Below are 19,004 nucleotides of genomic sequence, written 5' to 3' on the forward strand. Positions count from 1 at the left end.
AGACAACTGGGACCTCATAAAAGTTAAATATTTATGGTCACAAAAAGACTTTATCGAAAGAATATACAACCCACCAACCGGAAAAAAATCTTTGAGATAACCAAAACCAAACAAAAACCAAGCCCACTGCCATGGAGTCGGTTCTTACTCTTAACAACCCTATCAGACAGTAGGGCTGCCCCATAGGGTTTCCAAGGAGCGCCTGATGGATTCAAACGGCTGACCTTTTGGTTAGCAGCTGTAGCTCTTAACCACTATACCACCAGGATTTCCGACAAGGGCCTAATACCTAAAACATATAGGCAGTCCCCAGGTTACAAACATCCGACTTATGTACAACTCGTAGTTACAAACCAATCCTTGTAAAGCCTAGTATATTAAAAATTTGAGGTACATACACTGATTCATAATAACAAAGGGGCACGAGGTTGTGACACTTAAATTATTACTACTGCATCATGTTAAAGATGTTCTAGTGTATCTGGAAGCGTCTCTTTAATATCTTTTATACATACAAAGGTATGTACATATACTATGGCAAACATTTGACTAACTGGCATTGGATATGAACCGCACCTGTTTTGACTTAGGTACAAATTCGACTCAAAGACAGACTTAGGAATAGAATTTGTTCATAATCTGGGAACTGCCTGCATATAAAGCTTCTACAACTTAACAACAAAAAGACAAATAACCCAATCAAAAACTGGGCAAAGGACATGAACAGACACTTCACCAAAGAGGAAAATTAAATGGCCAAACAGATACTTGAAAAGATGTTCAACATCATTACCTGACAGAAAAATGAAAATCAAAACCACGATGACATAACATTTCACTCCCACTAGGATGGATAACATTTTTTTGGGTTTTTAGGATGGATAGCATTGTACTTCAGGATAGATCATGAAACGTTCTTTTTGACGATAAATGCAACACCATTCCTCTTTGAGTTGTCATTCCCAGCATAGTAGACGATATGATTGTCCGATTCAAAATGGCCAAAACCAGTCCATTTCAGCTCACTAATGCCTAGGATGTTGATGTTTATGCATTCCATTTCATTTCTGACGATTTCTAATTTTCCTAGATTCATAGTTCGTACATTCCAGGTTCCAATTATTAATGGATGTTTGCAGCTGTTTCTTCTCATTTTGAGTTGTGCCACATCAGCAAATGAAGGTCCCAAAAGCTTGACTCCATCCATGTCATTAAGGTCGACTCTACTTTGAGGAGGCAGCTCTTCCGCAGTCATCTTTTGAGTGCCTTCCAACCTGGGGGGCTCATCTTCCAGCACTATATCAGACAATGTTCTGCTGCTATTCATAAGGTTTTCACTGGCTAATGCTTTTCAGAAGTAGACTGCCAGGTCCTTCTTAGCTTCTTAGTCTGGAAGCTCAGCTGAAACCTGTCCTCCATGGGTGACCCTGCTGGTATATGAATACCGGTGGTGTAGCTTCCAGCATCACAGCAACACACAAGCCCCCACAGTACGACAAACTGACAGACACGTGCGGGACAAAAGAACAAATCTGTCTTAGAAGACGTACAACCAGAATGCTCCTTAGAAGCAAGGATGGTGAGACTGAGTCTTACATACTTTGGACATGTTGTCAGGAGGGATCAGTCCCTAGAGAAGGACATCATTCTTGGCAGAGTACATGGTCAGCGGAAAAGAGGAAGACCCTCAACGAGGTGGACTGACACAGTGGCTGCAACAATGAGCTCAAGCATAACAACGATTTTAAGGATGGCTCAGGACTGGGCAGTGTTTCATTCTGTTGTACATGGGGTCGCTATGAGTCGGAACCGACTCAACGGCACCTAACAACAGTAACAACAGGATGGGTAAGATTAACAAAAAAAGAACAGAAAATGACAAGTGGGGGTGGGGGATGTAGAGAAACTAGAACCCTCATCCATTGCTGGTGGGAATGCAAAATGGTGCAGCTATTGTGCAGAACAGTCTGGCAGTTCCTCAAAAGCTAGAGGTAGAGCTGCCGTATGACCCAGCAATCCCACTCCTAGGTATGTATATACCCTAGGGATCTAACACAAGTGACACAAACAGACATATGCACACCTATGTTCACTGCAGCACTATTCACAACAGCAAAATGATGGAAACAACCTAAATACCCATTGACAGACGAATAAATAGAATGTGGTACACACATACAGTGGAATACGAACCAGCCAGTAGGAGAAATGAAGTCTTGATACATGCTACAGTATGAACAGAGCTTGAAGACATTATGCTGAGTGAAATAAGCCAATCACAAAAGGACAAATATTGTATAATCTTACTTACATAAAAAGACAAGAAAAGGCAAAAGTATAGAGAATAAAGTTTATTAGTGGTTACCGGGGGTAGGAGAAAGGGGGAAAAGCAGGGGTAGGGGTGAAGGAAAAATCAAGTCAATTAAAGGTAGGGCTGCAAAACCAATTACTGTAATTGCTGTCAGTAAATTGTATACCTGTAAAAGGGTGAATTAGCAAAAGTTGTATGACAGACATATTTATAACAACGACCAAAGAGAAGAGTAGCTGCTGAGGCTGTTTATGTACAACCAAACACCTCATGGGATTTGGTTCCTTGGTTTGGAAGTTTAGGATCATGGCTTCATGGGACATCCCAGTTCACTGGCCTAATAGTATGTTTAGTGCTTCTGTTCTACCTCCTGCTTTGTTGCATAGCGCCTGGGGTCTTAAAAGCTTGCAAGCAGCCATCCAAGGCACAACAACTGATATCCATTCACCCGGAGCAATAGAGGAAGGGGGAGAGTCAGGAACAGGAGGAGGATATGGACTATGCGGCTAATCGTCTCCATGAACAACTGCCTCCTTTGCCTTGAGACCAGAAGAACTGGAAAGTGCCTGGCTACCATTACTGAATGTTTTGATCAAAGATTCCATAGAAGAATCCTGATCAAAAGGAGGAAAATGGAGAACGGATTTTCAAATTCTCATAGACTCTAAACTTTCTGGAGCCACAGAGGGTGGATGAACCCCTGAAACCACTGCCCTGAGATAATCTTTAAACCTTAAACTAAAAATATACCCTAAAATCATGTGGAAATCAAACAACAGTTTAGCTTAACTAGTAAAAGAGGTCTGTGTTGAGCATCATGTTCTTTTCAGAACTTTCCACACGGGATCAAATTAACAACAGCAACTGGAAAGATTAGACAAGAGCTTTGGGGGCAGTCAGTTCATGTTAATGAGGGAGGAACAACTCAGAAAAGGGAAGTGAGAATAGTTGCACTACTTGAAAATAATCAATGTCACTAAATTGTACCTGTAGAAACTGTTGAATTGTATGTTTTGCTGTGTATATTCTCAACAACAACAAAATAAATAAAACTTAGGAAAAAAAAAGAAAAGATTGCCACCTTTGGGTATTGCATTACCTGAAAAAAAAAAAAAATCCATGTAAGACCAAAAGGTCAATAAAACCCATTAAAAACCCACTGCCGTCGCATCAATCCTGACTCACAGCAACCCTAAAGGTCGATAGCTGTTTTAAAATATAGATGAGAAGGCTGAGGAGGGCAGGGAGATTAAATAAATGGAAATAACTAGAATAGAAATAATGACAGTGTTGACAAAATGTGAAGAATGTAGCCAATGTCACTGATCATTGTCCAGACAGTGTAGAATGGGAGTGGATTTGCTGTGTATATCTTCACCAAAAAAAAAAAAAAAGTAATAACATAAGTAGAACTAGAATTTTTTAGGGCTAAAAATGTCAAAAGATCACAATTAGATGCATTTTCATTTTGTTTTTGGAACTGTAGTTTTTAGTTACCTTAAAAATTATTTTTTTAATCCAGGGTCTCTCGGATAAAAAATCCAACATGGAAAACCCTGGGTTAGAGCGGATCGCCGCCATGCTGACCCAGTATCCGCCGGAGCTGCTGGGCCGGATGTTGTCTGGAAATCCAGGCATGTTCTCCACGAACATATCTGCCCCTCCCTTCATCAGACCAGACACGTAGAACCTGAAAAATTCACCCAAGTATGCATTGAGCAGTAGCCCCCAATCTAAGGAAAAAGTTTTAGCCAAGCAAGAGGCTAGTATTAGTCCAGATAAAGTTTAGGAAGGCGAAGCTTACAAAAAGGGACCCTCGCAAGGAGGGCCAGCTGGAGTGCAGGAGAGCCCTGTGAGCACTGGGGGTTGGGATGCCATTAGGTCAAGCAGCACTCACAGACCAACAGACATTCAGAGGTGGGAGAGAGAACACACATCCCTGGAGAGCGTGACTGCATGAGCAGGAGGGGCCTGCTGCATCCTAGGCTCTGTCAGTCAGCATACCCTTCCACCTGGGGTAGAGCCAGCTCTGTGAGCAGCCGGCAGCTCTGCTAACACTGCACGTACCTTCTAATCCTTGCCATGGTTGTTTCTGCCACCAGGACAAAGTCCTCTGCTGGAGAAAGCTGGACTCCATTAGGGAACTGCAACTGCTCCATTAAGACTTTCACTTCCTTGGTCACAGTGTCATACTCTAGCAGGCTGAGGAATGACAAAAGTGGAGAGTCACCAATGTGGAGACCCCACGGCCTCTCACTAGTCTGGGGCTTTGCCCCCCTTCTGGTCCTTCAGGTGACTCAGCCTCACACTCGAGTATTGAAAGGCCCCTGGAGCCGCCCCATCCAGGGCAGACCTCAGCACCCTACACAGTCTGAGGGGTTGGCTGTGCACCAGGGAGGGCCGTCATGTTTCCAGCCTCACAGGAGCCCCCCAAGGGGAGCTCCCCCAAGGGGATCAACCTGAAGTCAGCCTGCTTGCAGGGTCTCCTGAAGGCTGCCAAGAACTACAGTTTCATTGGGTCAGTTGATGGCCAGGCTGCCTCGGAAACACCAGGAGGGGGCTTCACACCCCTGGCCCCATCAGCACGTACTTCCTGTGGGGCCGGCATACCACCACCTGGCAGCAGTTTTATTTAATGTGCTCATCTGTCCACTGTTCCCCCTCTGGACCATATGAGCCTTCCCTTGAGCGTCCCAGGACTAGGGGTAGTGGGCTCCTCTGCTTGTGGTAAGCCTGACAGCCCTGCCTGCAGCAGCTGGAGTCAGTGTGGTTCAAGCCCAGTGAACTTCAGAGGCAGCAAGAACTACAACAGGAGTGTCCCAAAATGGGTGCTAGTGTCTCAGCAGGCGAGGCTGTTTAAACAGGCACAACCAAGGGCAGCTGGCTCTGAGTACCTGCCGTTGTGCACCTCTTTGAACAGTTCCAAATGGGGCCTCTTGGGGGAGACATCTTCCCACACAAGCACTGTTGGCTGTGAGGAAGGAAGCCAGATGGGCACACCTGGCCAGCCACATATGCCACAGACTCAGTTCCCAGCAGAGAAGCCAATGTTTTATCAAACCCATGCATACACCATGCTCTCAACACCCAGCTTCTTTAGTTCAGAATCCATACCCTCTCTGTGTCCAGCCTCACAGGTCCACCTCAAGCAGAGCAGACAGGGCAGAGAGACAGAAGGCAGTCAGGATCCTGGGGAGTCCATCATACTCCAGTTTAGAGCACCAGGCATCACCTGGATTCCTCCTTCCTGTACATCCCCACACTAAATTCCCATCTAGCCTCCTATAAGGCTGCCCCAGGCTATAGGCCTTCATTAGCAGGCCCCTCTTCCACAGGCAAACCAAACCAGTCTGAATGAAACAGCAAACACCACGCATACACAAGTTTAACCCCTTAGAGTTACAGTGCTGGTCTGCTCACTAGATAGACCATTAATATGAAAACCTTTAAAGAGATAACCATCACATGGAAGAAAATATTTACCATAAGTCCTATTTTAATTTTATATGTCTTCAAAAGAGAAAGTAAGGAGAACATCTTGCCCTGTCTGTTTCCTCTGTAACCTGTTCCCAGAAGTCCTTAAGGTCTAATCTTAAGAAACACTCCAAGGATCTCCTAGAAGTAACAAACTCTGCTGAAGCTAGCCTGCCTGGCTGATTACATAACTGAGTAAAAGTCCTGAAATATATACTTACCGTCCATCGTCCGTTCCCTCCATAATCAAAAGCAGATAATCCCGTCTTTGCCATTTGCTGCTAGAATCTGTAAAATAAATTTTCCTCCCATCTCGAGTTATCGTAAGATCATTTACAAAGGACATTTTCTTTCCTTCAATTGGTGTCTCAGAAGACAACAGCACTTTCACTTCACCTGAGTTTTAAAAAAGAAATAAAAAAATCTTGCTTTCATTTTAAGAACTTGTTTTTCAATTATTTCAAAATATTAATAACCATAACTGGCTTAAAAAGAAGCTATGAAGAGCTTCTCCACATCATGTCATTCCTTCTTATACTAAAATACAGTGTATTATCTGTTAGGTGATAAATTTGTTTAGACTAACTTCATCAAAGGCGGAGTGCTTCTTCTAAGGACGAGGTCAGCTGACTTAAAAAGCTATTAAAGTAACTTAGGTAAAAGGCAATTTAGTTCTATCTGTTTGCTTAAGAGAAATATAAAACGTTCCACTCATCCACTTTTTAAAGAAAGCAGGAGTAGTTGTTATTACCCGTAATGTTTCCACTGGGTAATTTTCAGAAGTAGATTGCCAAGCCTTTTTCCTAGTCTGTCTTAGTCTGGACGCTCCACTGAAACTTGTCCACCATGGGTGACCCTAATGGCACTTGACATACCAGCGGCATAGCTTCCAGCATCGTAGCAACACAAAAGCCACTACAATACAACACACTGAAAGATGGGTGGTGGAAATTCGCCAAAGAAAACCTTACGGATAACAACAGAACACTGTCTGATACAGCGCTGGAAGATGAGCCCCACAGCTTGGAAGGCACTCAAAATACGACTGGGAAAGAGCTACCTGCTCAGAGTGGAGTCAGCCTTAATGACACGTATGGAGTAAAAGCCTTCTGAATCTTCATTTGCTAATGGGGAATGACTCAAAATGGAAAGAACTGTAAACATGCAATGATAATCAGAACATGGAATGTACAAAGTATGAATCAAGAAAAACTGAACATTGTCCAAAATGAAACGGGATGCTTGAAGATCAATATCCCAGGCATTGGTGAGTATTGGCCATTTTGAACCCAACAACCATGTGGTCTACTACAGCCGGAATAACAAATTGAGGAATAATAGCATTGCACTTATTATCAAAAAGAACATTTCAAGATCTATTCTGAAGTACAATGCTGTCCGTTTATATGACTATTATTCAAATTTACATACCAACCACAAATGCTGAAGATAAAGAAATCGAAGATTTTTACAATCTGCTGCAGGATGAAACTGATCGAACATGCAATCAAGATGCACGACGATTACAGAATATGATAATAATTGGAATGTGAAAGGTGGAACAAAGGAGCATCAGTAGCTACAAAATACAGCCTTGGTGATAGGAATGATGCTGAAGGTTGCATGATGGAATTCTGCAAGACCAACGAACTATTCATTAGAAATAGATTTTTCAACAACACAAACGACAGCTATATGCATGGACCTCACCAGATGGCTTACACAAGAATCAAATCAACTATATCTGTGCAAAGAGATGATGGAGAACCTCGATATTACCAGTCCAGACAAAGCCAGGGGCTGACCGCAGAAGGGATCATCAATTGCTCACATACAAGTTCAAACTGAAGCTACAGAAAATCAAATCAAGTCTATGAGAGCCGAAGTACGACCTTGAATACATCTCACCTGAATTTAAAGACCATCTCAAGAACATACGTGACACACTGAACAATAAAGGCCAAAGACCAGAAGAGTTGTAGGATGACATCGAGGACATTATACGTGAAGAAAATGAAAGGTCATTAAAATGACAGGAAAAACAAAGTGGATGTCAGAGAGACTCCGAAACTTTCTCTTAAGCACAGAGTAAAGCAAACAGAAGAAATGAAGTAAAAGCTGAATAGAAGATTTCAAAGGGCAGCTCAAGAAGACAAGTATTACAATGAAATGTGCAAAGACCTGGAGTTAGAAAACCAAAAGGAAAGAACATCATTGGCATTTCTCAAGCTGAAAGCCTGAAGTTGCAAACTGAAGGATTCTTTGGGTAAAAAACTAAACAATGCAGGAAGCATCAAAAGAAAATGGAAGGGATACACAGAGCTACTGCACCAAAAAGAACTGGTCAACATTCAACCATTTCAAGAGGTAGTATGTGATCAAGACCCGGTGATACTGATGGAAGAAGTACAAACTGCGCTGAAGGCAATGACGGAAAGAAGACTCCAGGAATTGACGGAATACCAATTGCGGGGCTTCAACAAACACAGGCAACTCTGGAAGCGCTTACTTACCTATGACAAGAAATCTGGAAGCAGCTACCTGGCCAACTGACTAGAAGAGATTCATATTCGTGCCCATTTCAAAGAAGGGCGATCAAACAGAATGCGGAAATTACCTAACAATATCATTAATATCACATGCCAGTAAACTTCTGCTGAAGATAATTAAAAAATGACTGCAGCCATAAATCAACAGGGAACTTCCAGAAGTTGAAGCCAGGTTCAGACATGAAATGAGGGATATCACTGCTGATGTCATACAGATCTCGGCCAAAAACACAGAATACCAATAGGATGTTTACCTATGTTTTATCAACTACGCAAAGGCATTCGACTGTGTGGATCTTAACAAATTGCAGGTTATGAGAATTCCAGAACACCTAATTGTGCTCATGAGGAACCTGTGCATGGATTAAGAGGCAGTAGTTTGAAGAGAGCAAGGGAATACTGCATAGTTTAAAACTAAAAAAGGTATGCAGCAAGTTGTATTCTGTCACCTTACTTATTCAACTTATATGATGAACAAATAATCTGAGAAGCTGGGCTATATGAAGAACACAGCACCAGGACTGGAGGAAGACTCATTAACAACCTGCTAAATGCAGAGGATACAATCTTGCTCGCTAAAAATTAAGACGAATGAAGCACTTACTGATGAAGGTAAAAGAAAACAATCTTCAGTATGGATTACTTCAGAATATAAAGAAAACAAAAATCCTTACAACTAGACCAATAAACACCACCAGGATAAATGAGGAAGAAACTGAATTTGTCAAGCATTTCTTTCTTCTTGGATGAATAATCAACATACATAGAAGCAGCACTCAAGAAACCAAATGACAGGGCAGGGCCAAGATGGTGGAGTAGTCAGACGCTTCTGGTGATCCCTCTCATAACAAAGCCCAGAAAAAATGGGTGAACGATTATATATATCACAGGTTAGGAGCCCTGAACATCAAAGGCAAAGTTAGGAAAACAGACTGAACAGCTGTGGCAAGGACAGGCAGTGCAGAAGTGGCGAGGAGTTGCCAGACTTGACCCAGTGGGAACTGAAGCCCCTCAGGCACGACCCCGTGACGCGAACGCAGCGGGGCTGGCAGTAGTATTCAGGATGCGGGTTCCTCAGGGACAGACAGCAAGCCGTACAGTCTACATTCACGTCCAGAATCAGAGAAGAACAGCACCCTCGGCAAAAGGTAAGTAGGTGCATCTAATTTACCGTGCCCCTAGCCTCAAAGCCGGCTTCAGTGGCTGTCGATTTCCCTGGACCTGAGATAGGTCCTGCTGCACGTCCTGAGCCATTCTCCCAGCCTTGGAGAAGGAATAAAGTAACACCTGGGAGAAAAGATAATCTTCCAGCTCCCCTAAGCTGGGAACTCAGGACAGAAGTGCCTCCTGTCCAGGCACAAATGGTCCACGGACTCTGAATGCCTTTCACCCCTGCACAGACCTGTGGGGACCCATTTCAGGAGCTTAGGCCCTGGTTGGCAGACTGCAACAGTGTATGTAGCCTAAGATCTGGCTTCAACTGTTTCAGCTATGTGGTGGAGAGGCAGTTTTTTGACATTTGACACCACCCTGCCTATTAAAAAGCGTCATCACCTACCCACATTGGGCCTGAGGACTGATGGCTCCACCCATGCTACCTAGCCAGCCTCAACAGGGGTCGAAGGATAAGTGATGCCTCCCAGTCCCTACAACCAAAAGCACTGGATGCCCATGGTCCAGCTGCAGAGCTGAACCACCTACGGGCTCTAGGGAACAGGGATGCGCCTTCCTCACAGACACTCGGGGAAGGTTGTCAGCCCCCTGCCTTGCTCAGGGCATGAACCCCTGCTGCAACCAGGTACCTATTCCTACACCAATCACCCTTGCCCCTCTAAGACTGTAGGACAGAACCTGCACCACACACTTGATGACCAACTACCTGGATACCTGAGCTGTATCCATACAAGAAAGGTGAATGGACTCCTAGGCTAATATACACGGTAACAGCTCTAGCCATCCGGTGACAGGACATTAGAGCTTCAAAGGTGCAAATTATCAAGCTAGCTCTCTCAAGCAGCCTATTTGGGAATATCTAAAAAAAGCAAAGCAAGAAGCTAGGATACAGTAAGCAAACATAAATTAATACAATAACTTACAGATGGCTTGGAGACAACAGTCAATATCAAAGACCATGACCATTCGAAAAAGCTCTCAAAACAAAGAATCAAAGAATCTTCTGGACGAAGAGGTATTCCTGGAAATACCAGAGGCAGAATACAAAAGATAAATTTACAAAACTCTTCAAGAGATCAGGAAGGAGATGAGGCAAAATGCAGAACAAGCCAAGGAACACACAGATAAGATAGTGGGGGAAATCAAGAAGGTTATTCAAGAGCATAATGAAAAATTTAATAGGCTGCAAGAATCCACAGAGAGACAGCAATCAGAAACTCACAAGATTAACAATAAAATTTCAGAGTTAGACAACTCAATAGAAAGAGGAGCAGAACTGAGGAAAAAGAAGTCAGAATTACTGAGACTGAAGATAAAACACTTGGCACCAATATATTAGAAGAAAAAGTAAATAAAAGAATTTAAAAAATGAAGAAAACCTAAGAACGCTGTGCGACTCTATCAAGAGAAATAACCTATGAGTAACTGAAGTACCAGAAGCAAGGGAGAACAGAAAACGGAGAGAGAATTGTTGAAGATTTGCAGGGTGAAAACTTCCCCAATACCATGAAAGGTAAGAAGATACCTATCAAAGATGCTCATCGAGCCCCAAACAAGGCAGATCCCAAAAGAAAGTCACCAAGACATATTATAATCACACTGGCCAAAACCAAAGATAAAGAGAGAATTTTAAGAGCAGCTAGGGATAAATGAAAAGTCACCTACAAAGGAGAGTCAATAAGAATAAGCCCGGACTACACAGCAGAAACCATGCAGGCAATGGGATGACATATATAAAGCCTTGAAGTAAAAAAACTGCCAGCCAAGAATCATACATCCAAAAAAAAACTGTCTCTCAAATATTAAGGCAAAATTAGGACGTTTCAAGATAAACAGAAGTTTAGTGAATTCATAAAAACCAAACCAAAACTAAAAGAAATACTAAAGGGAGATCTTTGGTTAGAAAATGAATAATATCAGGTATCAACCCAAGACTAGAACAATGGACAGGGCCGTCAGATGTCAACCCAGACAAGGAAATCACAAAAATAAATCAAGATAAAAAAACACGCAAAACAGGGAAACAGCAATGTCATTATGTAAAAGATGACAACATTTAATCAAAAAAGAGGAATTAAGAAATGTAGTCATAGACTTTTCATATGGAGAGGAAGTTAAGGCAACATAAAGAAATAAAATTAGGTTTAAACTTAGAAAAATAGGGGTAAATATTAAGGTAACCACAAAGGAGGCTACCAATCCTACACATCAAAATAAAATACAAGAAAAACATAAGAACTCAGCAAAAACAAAATCAACAACAATGAAAAAGAGAAAAAAATATATAAAGAAAAACTTCCCAGCACAAAAAATGAAGCAGAAAAAAGAAACTGTCAACAACACACAAAAAAACGGCACTAAACACATACCTATCCATAATTATGCTGAATGTAAATGGACTGAATGCACCAATAAAGAGGCAGAAGGCAGCAGAATGGGTTAAAAAAAAAAAAAGATCCATCTATACGCTGCCTACAAGAGACACACCTTAGACTTAAAGACACAAACAAACAAAAACTCAAAGGATGGAAAAAATATCGAGCAAACAACAATCAAAAAAGAACAGAAGTAGCAATATTAATTTCTCACAAAATAGACTTTAAAGTTAAATCCACCACAAAGGATACAGAAGGACACTATATAATGACTAAGGGGACAATGTACCAGGAGGATATAACCATATTACATATTTACCCACCCAACGACAGGGCTTCAAAATACATAAACTCTAACACCGTTGAAAAGCGAGACAGACAGCCTCACAATGATAGGAGGAGACTTTAACACACCACTTTTAGTGAAGAACAGAACATTCACAAAGAAGCTCAATAAAAACACGAAAACCAAAAAAACAAACCTACTGCTGTCAAATCAATTCTGACTCATAGTGACCCTACAGGACAGAGTAGAACTGCCCCATAGAGCTTCCAAGGAGTACCTTGGTGGACTGGAACTGCCAACCTTTTGGTTAGCAGTGGTAACTGCTAACCACTATGCCACCACAGTTTCCAATAAAGATATGGAAGATCTAAATACCATGATGAATCAACTTGACCTCACAGACGTATGAAGAACACTCCACCCAACAGCAGCCAAGTATACTTTCTTTTCCAATGCATATGGAACATTCACTAGAACAGACCATGTATTAGGTCATAAAGCAAGCCTTAACAGAATCCAAAACATCGAAATATTACAAAGCATCTTCTCTGACCATAAAGCCATGAAAGTAGAAATCAATAACAGAAAAAAGCGGGGAAAAGAAATCAAACACATGGAAACTGAACAACACCTTGCTCAAAACCCACTGGGTTATAGAAGAAATTAAGGACAGAATAAAGAAATTCATAGAATCCAATGAGAATGAAAACACTTCCTATCAGAACCTTTGGGACACAGCAAAAGCAGTGCTCAGAGATCAATTTATAGCAATACATGCACACATCCAAACAGAAGAATGAGTCAAAATCAAAGAATTATCCCTACAGCTTGAACAAACAGAAAGACAGCAACAAAAGAAACCCTCAGGCACCAGAATAAAGGAAATAATAAAAATCAGAGCAGAATTATATGAAATAGAGAACAGAAAAGCAACTGAAAGGGTTAGTAAGATGAAAAGCTGGTTCTTTGAAAAAATTAACTAAATCGATAAACCACTGGCCAAACTGACAAAAGATAAACAGGAGAAGAAACAAATACCCTCCCCGCCCCCCCCCCCCCCCCCCCAAAAAACGAAAGAGGTGATATCACAACGGATCCAACTGAAATTAAAAGAATCATATCAGGTTACTTTTAAAAACTGCACTCTAACAAATTTGAAAAGAAATTGATGGATTTCCACAAACACACTACCTACCTAAACTAACACAAACAGAGGTAGAACCACATAAACCTATAACAAGAGACTGAAAAGGTAATTTAAAAACTCCCAACAAAAAGAAAAAAAAAAGCCCTGGCCCTGGCAGCCTCACTGGAGAATTCTCCCAAACTTTCAGAGAAGGGTTCACATCACTACTACTAAAGGTATTTCAGAGCATAGAAAAGGACGGAATACTCCCAAACTCATTCTATGAAGCCAGCATATCCCTGATACCAAAACCAGGTAAAGACACCACAAAAAAAGAAAATTACAGACCTAGATTCCTCATGAACTTAAACTCAAAAATCCTCAATAAAATTCTAGCCGATAGAATTCAACAAACCAAAAAAAAAAAAAAAGATTTACCATGATCAAGAGGGATTCATACCAGGTATTCAGGAAAGATTCGACATTAGAAAAAAAATCAATGTAATCATCACATAAATAAAAGAAGAGAATCACATGATTTTATCAATTGATGTAGAAAAGGCATTTGACAAAGTCCAACACTCATTCATGATAAAAACTCTCAGCAAAATAGGAATAGAAGGAAAATCCCTCAACATAACAAAGGGCAATTATACAAAGCCAATAGCCAACATCATCCTAAATGGTGAAAGTCTGAAAGCACTCCCCTTGACAACAGGAACCAGACAAGGATGCCCTTTATCACCATTCTTATTCAGCATTGTGCTGGAGGCCCTAACCAGAGCAATTAGGCTAGATAAAGAAATAAAGGGCATCCAGATTGGCAAGGAAGTAGTACAAGTATCTCTATTTGCAGATGACATGATCTTATATACAGAAAACCCTAGAGAATCCTCAAGAAAACTACTGAAACTACTAGTTCAGCAGATTATAAGGATACAAGATAAACATACAAAAATCAGTTGGATTCCTCTACACCAACAAAAAGAATATTGAAGAGGAAATCACCAAATCAATACCATTTACAGTAGCTCCCCAGAAGATAAAACACTTAGGTTAGGGATAAATCTAACCAGAAGGACATAAAAGACCTATACAAAGAAAACTACAAGACGCTACTGCAAGAAACCAAAAAAGACCTACATAGGTGGAAAAACATACCTTGCCCAGGGATAGGAAGACTCAATGTTGTAAAAATGTCTGTTCTACCAAAAGACATCTACGGATACAATGCAATTCCGATTCAAATTCCAACGACATTTTTTAATGAGATGGAGAAACAAATCACCAACTTCATGTGGAAGGGAAAGAGGCCTCGGAGAAGTAAAGCATTACTGAAAAAGAACAAAGTGGGAGGCCTCGTACTACCTGATTTTAGAACATATTATACCACTACGGTAGTCAAAACAGCCTAGTACTGGTACAACAACAGATACATAGACCAGTGGAACAGAATTGAGAATCCAGACATAAATCCATCCACATATGAGCAGCTGATATTTGACAAAGGCCCAAAGTCTGTTAAATGGGAAAAGACAGTCTCTTTAACAAATGGTACTGGCAAACTGGATATCCATCTGTGAAAAAGTAAGACTCATACCTCAAACCATGCACAAAAACGAACTCAAAATGGATCAAAGACCTAAATATAAAATCTAAAACAATAAAGATCATGGAAGAAAAAATAGGGACAATGCTGGGAGCTCTAATACATGGCATAAACAGTATACAAAACATTACTAACAACGCACAAACACAGAAGAGAAACTAGATAACTGGGAACTCCTAAAAATCAAACACTTATGTTCATCCAAAGACTTCACCAAAGGAGTGAAAAGATTACCTACAGACTGGGAAAAAATTTTTGGCTACAATAATTCCAATCAGCATCTGATCTCTAAAATCTACATGATACTGCAAAAACTCAACAACAAAAAGACAAGCCAATTAAAAAATGGGCAAAGAATATGAACAGACACTTCACCAAAGAAGACATTCAGGTGACTAATGGATACATGAGGAACTGTTCATGATCATTAGCCATTAGAGAATTGCAAATCTAAACTACAATGAGATACTCTCTCACTCCAACATGGCTGGCACTAATCCAAAAAACACAAAATAATAAATGTTGGAGAGGTTGTGGAGAGACTGGAACGCTTATACACTGCAAAATGGTACAAGGACTTTGGAAATCGATTCAGCGCTTCCTTAGAAAGCTAGAAATAGAGCTACTATATGATCCAGCAATCCTGCTCCTGGGAATATATCCTAGAGAAATACGAGCCTTTACACAAACAGATACATGCACACCCATGTTCACTGCCGCATTGTTTACCATAGCAAAAAGACGGAAGCAACCAAAGTACCCTTCAAGATGAATGGATAAATTATGGTATATTTACATAATGGAATACTACACAACCATAAAGAAAAACGATGAATCCAGGAAACATCTCATAACATGGAGTGACCTGGAAGGCATTAGGCTGAGTGAAATTAGTCAGTCACAAAAGGACAAATATTGTATGAGACCACTATTATAAGAACTAGAGAAATAGTTTAAACACAGAAGAAAATATTCTTTGATTGCTACAAGGGTGGTGTGGGAGGGAGTAGGGTATTCACTAATTAGATAGTAGACAAGAACTATTTTAGGTGAAGGGAGAGACAACAGACAATATAGGAGAGGTTAGCACAACTGGACTAAACCAAAAGCAAAGAAGTTTCCTGAACACAATGGAACACTTCAAAGGCAAAAGTAGCAGGCGGGGGTCTGGGGACCATGGTTTCAGGGGACATCCAGGTCAAGTGGCATAACAAAATGTATTATGAAAACATTTTACATCCTACTTTGGTGAGTGGCATCTGGGGTCTTAAATGCTAGCAAGCGGCCATCTAAATGCATCAACTGGTCTCAACCCATCTGGAGTAAAGGAGAATGCAGAACACCAAAGACACAAGGTAATTATGAGCCCAAGAGACAGAAAAGACCACATAAACCAGAGACTCCATCAGCTTGAGACCAGAAGAACGAGATGGTGCCCAGCTATAACTGATGACTGCCCTGACAGGGAGCACAACAGAGAACCCCTGAGCAGGCAGGAGAACAGTGGGATGCAGACCTCAAATTCTCATAAAAAGACCAGACTTAATGGTCTGACTGAGACTAGAAGGAACCCGGAGGTCATGTTCCCCGAACCTTCTGTTTGCCCAAGACTGGAACCATTCCCAAAGCCAACTCTTCAGACAGGGATTGGACTGGACTATAAGACAGAAAATGATACTGGTAAGGAAAGAGTTTCTTGGCTCAAGTAGACACGTGAGATTATGTGGGCAGCTCCTGTCTGGAGGTGAGATGAGAAGGCAGAGGGGGGCAGGAGATGGCTGAACGCACCCCAGGGAATACAGGGTGGAGAGGAGGAGTGTGCTGTCTCATTATGGGGAGACCAACTAGGAGTACATAGCAAGGTGTATATAAGTTTTTGTATGAGAGACTGACTTGATTTGTAAACTTTCACTTAAAGCACAATTTAAAAAAAAAAAATCAAATCTGCCGCAAAAGACCTCCTGAAAGGGTTAAAAAGCGAAGACATCACTTGGATGACGAAGGTGTGTCTGATCCAAGCCATGGTATTTTCAATTGCCTCATATGCATATGAAAGCTGGGCAATAAAAAAGGAACACTAAAGAACTGGCATCTTGGAATCCTGACCTTGGCAACAAATACCGAATATACCTTGGATTGTAAGAAGAGCTAACAAATCCGTCTTGGAGGAAGTACAGCCAGAATGCACCTTAGGTGTGAGGATGGTATGACTTCATCTTGCTTACTTTGATATGTCATTGGGAAGGATCAATCACTGGAGAAAGACAGCAAAGTAGAGGGTCCGCGAAAAAAGAGACAGGGATTGACACGGTAGCTGCGACAATCAGCTCAAACATACAAATGACTGTGAGGATGGCAAAGGACCAGGCAACATTTCCTTCTCTTATACATAAGGTCGCCGTAAGTTACAGCCAACCCGATGGCACCTAACAACAACTACCACTAGCAGCAGTGGTAGCAAGTTTTCAGAACTAATAGAACCAAACATTTATTGAGTACTAAGCTCTCCCCAGAAGCCATGGCTGCACAGTGGTTAAGCACTCGGCTGCTAATGGAAACGCTGGTGGTTTGAACCGTGGAAGATGTTGCAGTCTGCTGTCACAAAGGTTTACAGCCTTGGAAACCCTGTGGGGCCAGTTCTACTCTGTCCTACAGGGACGCTATGAGTCGGAATTGACCTGATGGTAATGAGTTTAATGGGTTAAGCTCTTTCCATGAAATCCCCTTTAAACCCTCCTATGAGGTAAGCGCTATCATTCCGCCTGTGTTTTCAGCAAAGGCTCCATAATGTGCATCATCACAGAGCCAGGAGACAGCAGAGCTGGGGTGTACCTGAGGTGGGCAGTCTGCAGAGCCTGAGCTCAGGCCCCTGTGCCATCACCCACGACACCGGGCTCCCTTGTAGCGTAAGTCTCCATACAATAAAGTACCTATAGCGAATATGGTAACACTGGCTGAAGGTGACATGGCCAGCCGAGGGGCAGAAACAGGAGGAGGAGCTGGAGAAAAGGAGAAACGCAGAGAGACAGAGACAAAGGGGCAGGACACAGGAGAAGACTGAGAAACAGAAGACAAACAGAAAAGGTAGGACAAATCTTCACGGTCAAACATCCCCAAAATGCGACAATCTGAGACCTGCAGATAAAACACAGATGCCAGGGGAAAACAGGGCAATATCACATGCTGTCACGGACAGGAGTTACGGGGTGTTTACTACCAGCCAGTACTTGCAGGGAATACGCTCATTACTATTCAGACTGCATTTCCAACAAATTCTATTAAATCTGCATATATGCATTTTGTTTAAAAGATCTGAAATCACCACAGAGAATATAAGATGCTGTCACATACGTTTCCAGGGATTTACTTCAAATAGTCCCTTATAGGCATCAGCCACAAAAAGGGTCCCATTGGGCCCCGCCCGGATGCCCAGAGGTCTTCCACAGGCAGGCTCGTCATCTCGGGTTCCTAGGAAAACAGAGAGACAGGAATTGAGAGCTGGTCCAAGATCCTACCTATGCTCTCCTCCGTGTCCAAACGCCTCACCTGTCCCTTTGTAAATAAACATCACACACAATCTGGCAAAACTAAAACTACTGCAGTAGCACTAGCACTGCCCCCATCTAGTACTCCAGCCTCCTTAGGACATCTGAAGACAACCCACGGTCAGAGGGAGTCCCAAAAATCTGGGCACAGAGCCTGCTCACATCAGCATCGGAGAATCCAACAGCTACCTCAAGGGATAAAATCAGGACCCTGGAGTGGCTCCGGAATCCTCCCAGAACCTCCACTGGGAGTTTAAGCCCAACGGCCTGCCCTGAATACTTGTGCCGGGTGTGAGAGTGACACTCTCTTCTCCACCCGACATAAAGGGAGAACTGTTATTTTACCCCTTAGGTTCATTCTCCTGCTCCATTACTAAGCTCTTTTTAACCTTGTGGCAACGCATGTTTATTGCCAAGAGCTTACTGATTACTGCCAGGTGCCTACTGCAGGGTGTTTACTGCCACAATATGGTGTGGAAAAAAAGAAATGTATATACATCTCCATTATATATAACTGTGGGTGGGTATGTGTGAGTGTCCATTAACAGAAAGAGGT

General features: G+C 41.9%; 1 protein-coding gene across 2 annotated transcripts in view; it reads right to left on the reverse strand.

Moving 5' to 3' along the window:
- Positions 1–19,004, reverse strand: part of APMAP (adipocyte plasma membrane associated protein) — a 52,199-nt gene that overhangs the window by 10,804 nt on the left and 22,391 nt on the right. For both annotated transcript variants that reach the window (XM_049869570.1, XM_049869569.1), the window contains 4 exons: positions 18,255–18,371; positions 6,007–6,181; positions 4,379–4,513; positions 3,809–4,001 (listed from right to left, as the gene is read on the reverse strand). In XM_049869570.1, coding sequence (XP_049725527.1) covers positions 3,809–4,001; positions 4,379–4,513; positions 6,007–6,181; positions 18,255–18,371 — 620 coding nt within the window. The remainder of the gene's footprint in view (positions 1–3,808; positions 4,002–4,378; positions 4,514–6,006; positions 6,182–18,254; positions 18,372–19,004) is intronic.

This window comes from Elephas maximus, chromosome 25, assembly GCF_024166365.1.
Source record: "Elephas maximus indicus isolate mEleMax1 chromosome 25, mEleMax1 primary haplotype, whole genome shotgun sequence".
Classification (NCBI taxonomy): Eukaryota; Metazoa; Chordata; class Mammalia; order Proboscidea; family Elephantidae; genus Elephas; species Elephas maximus.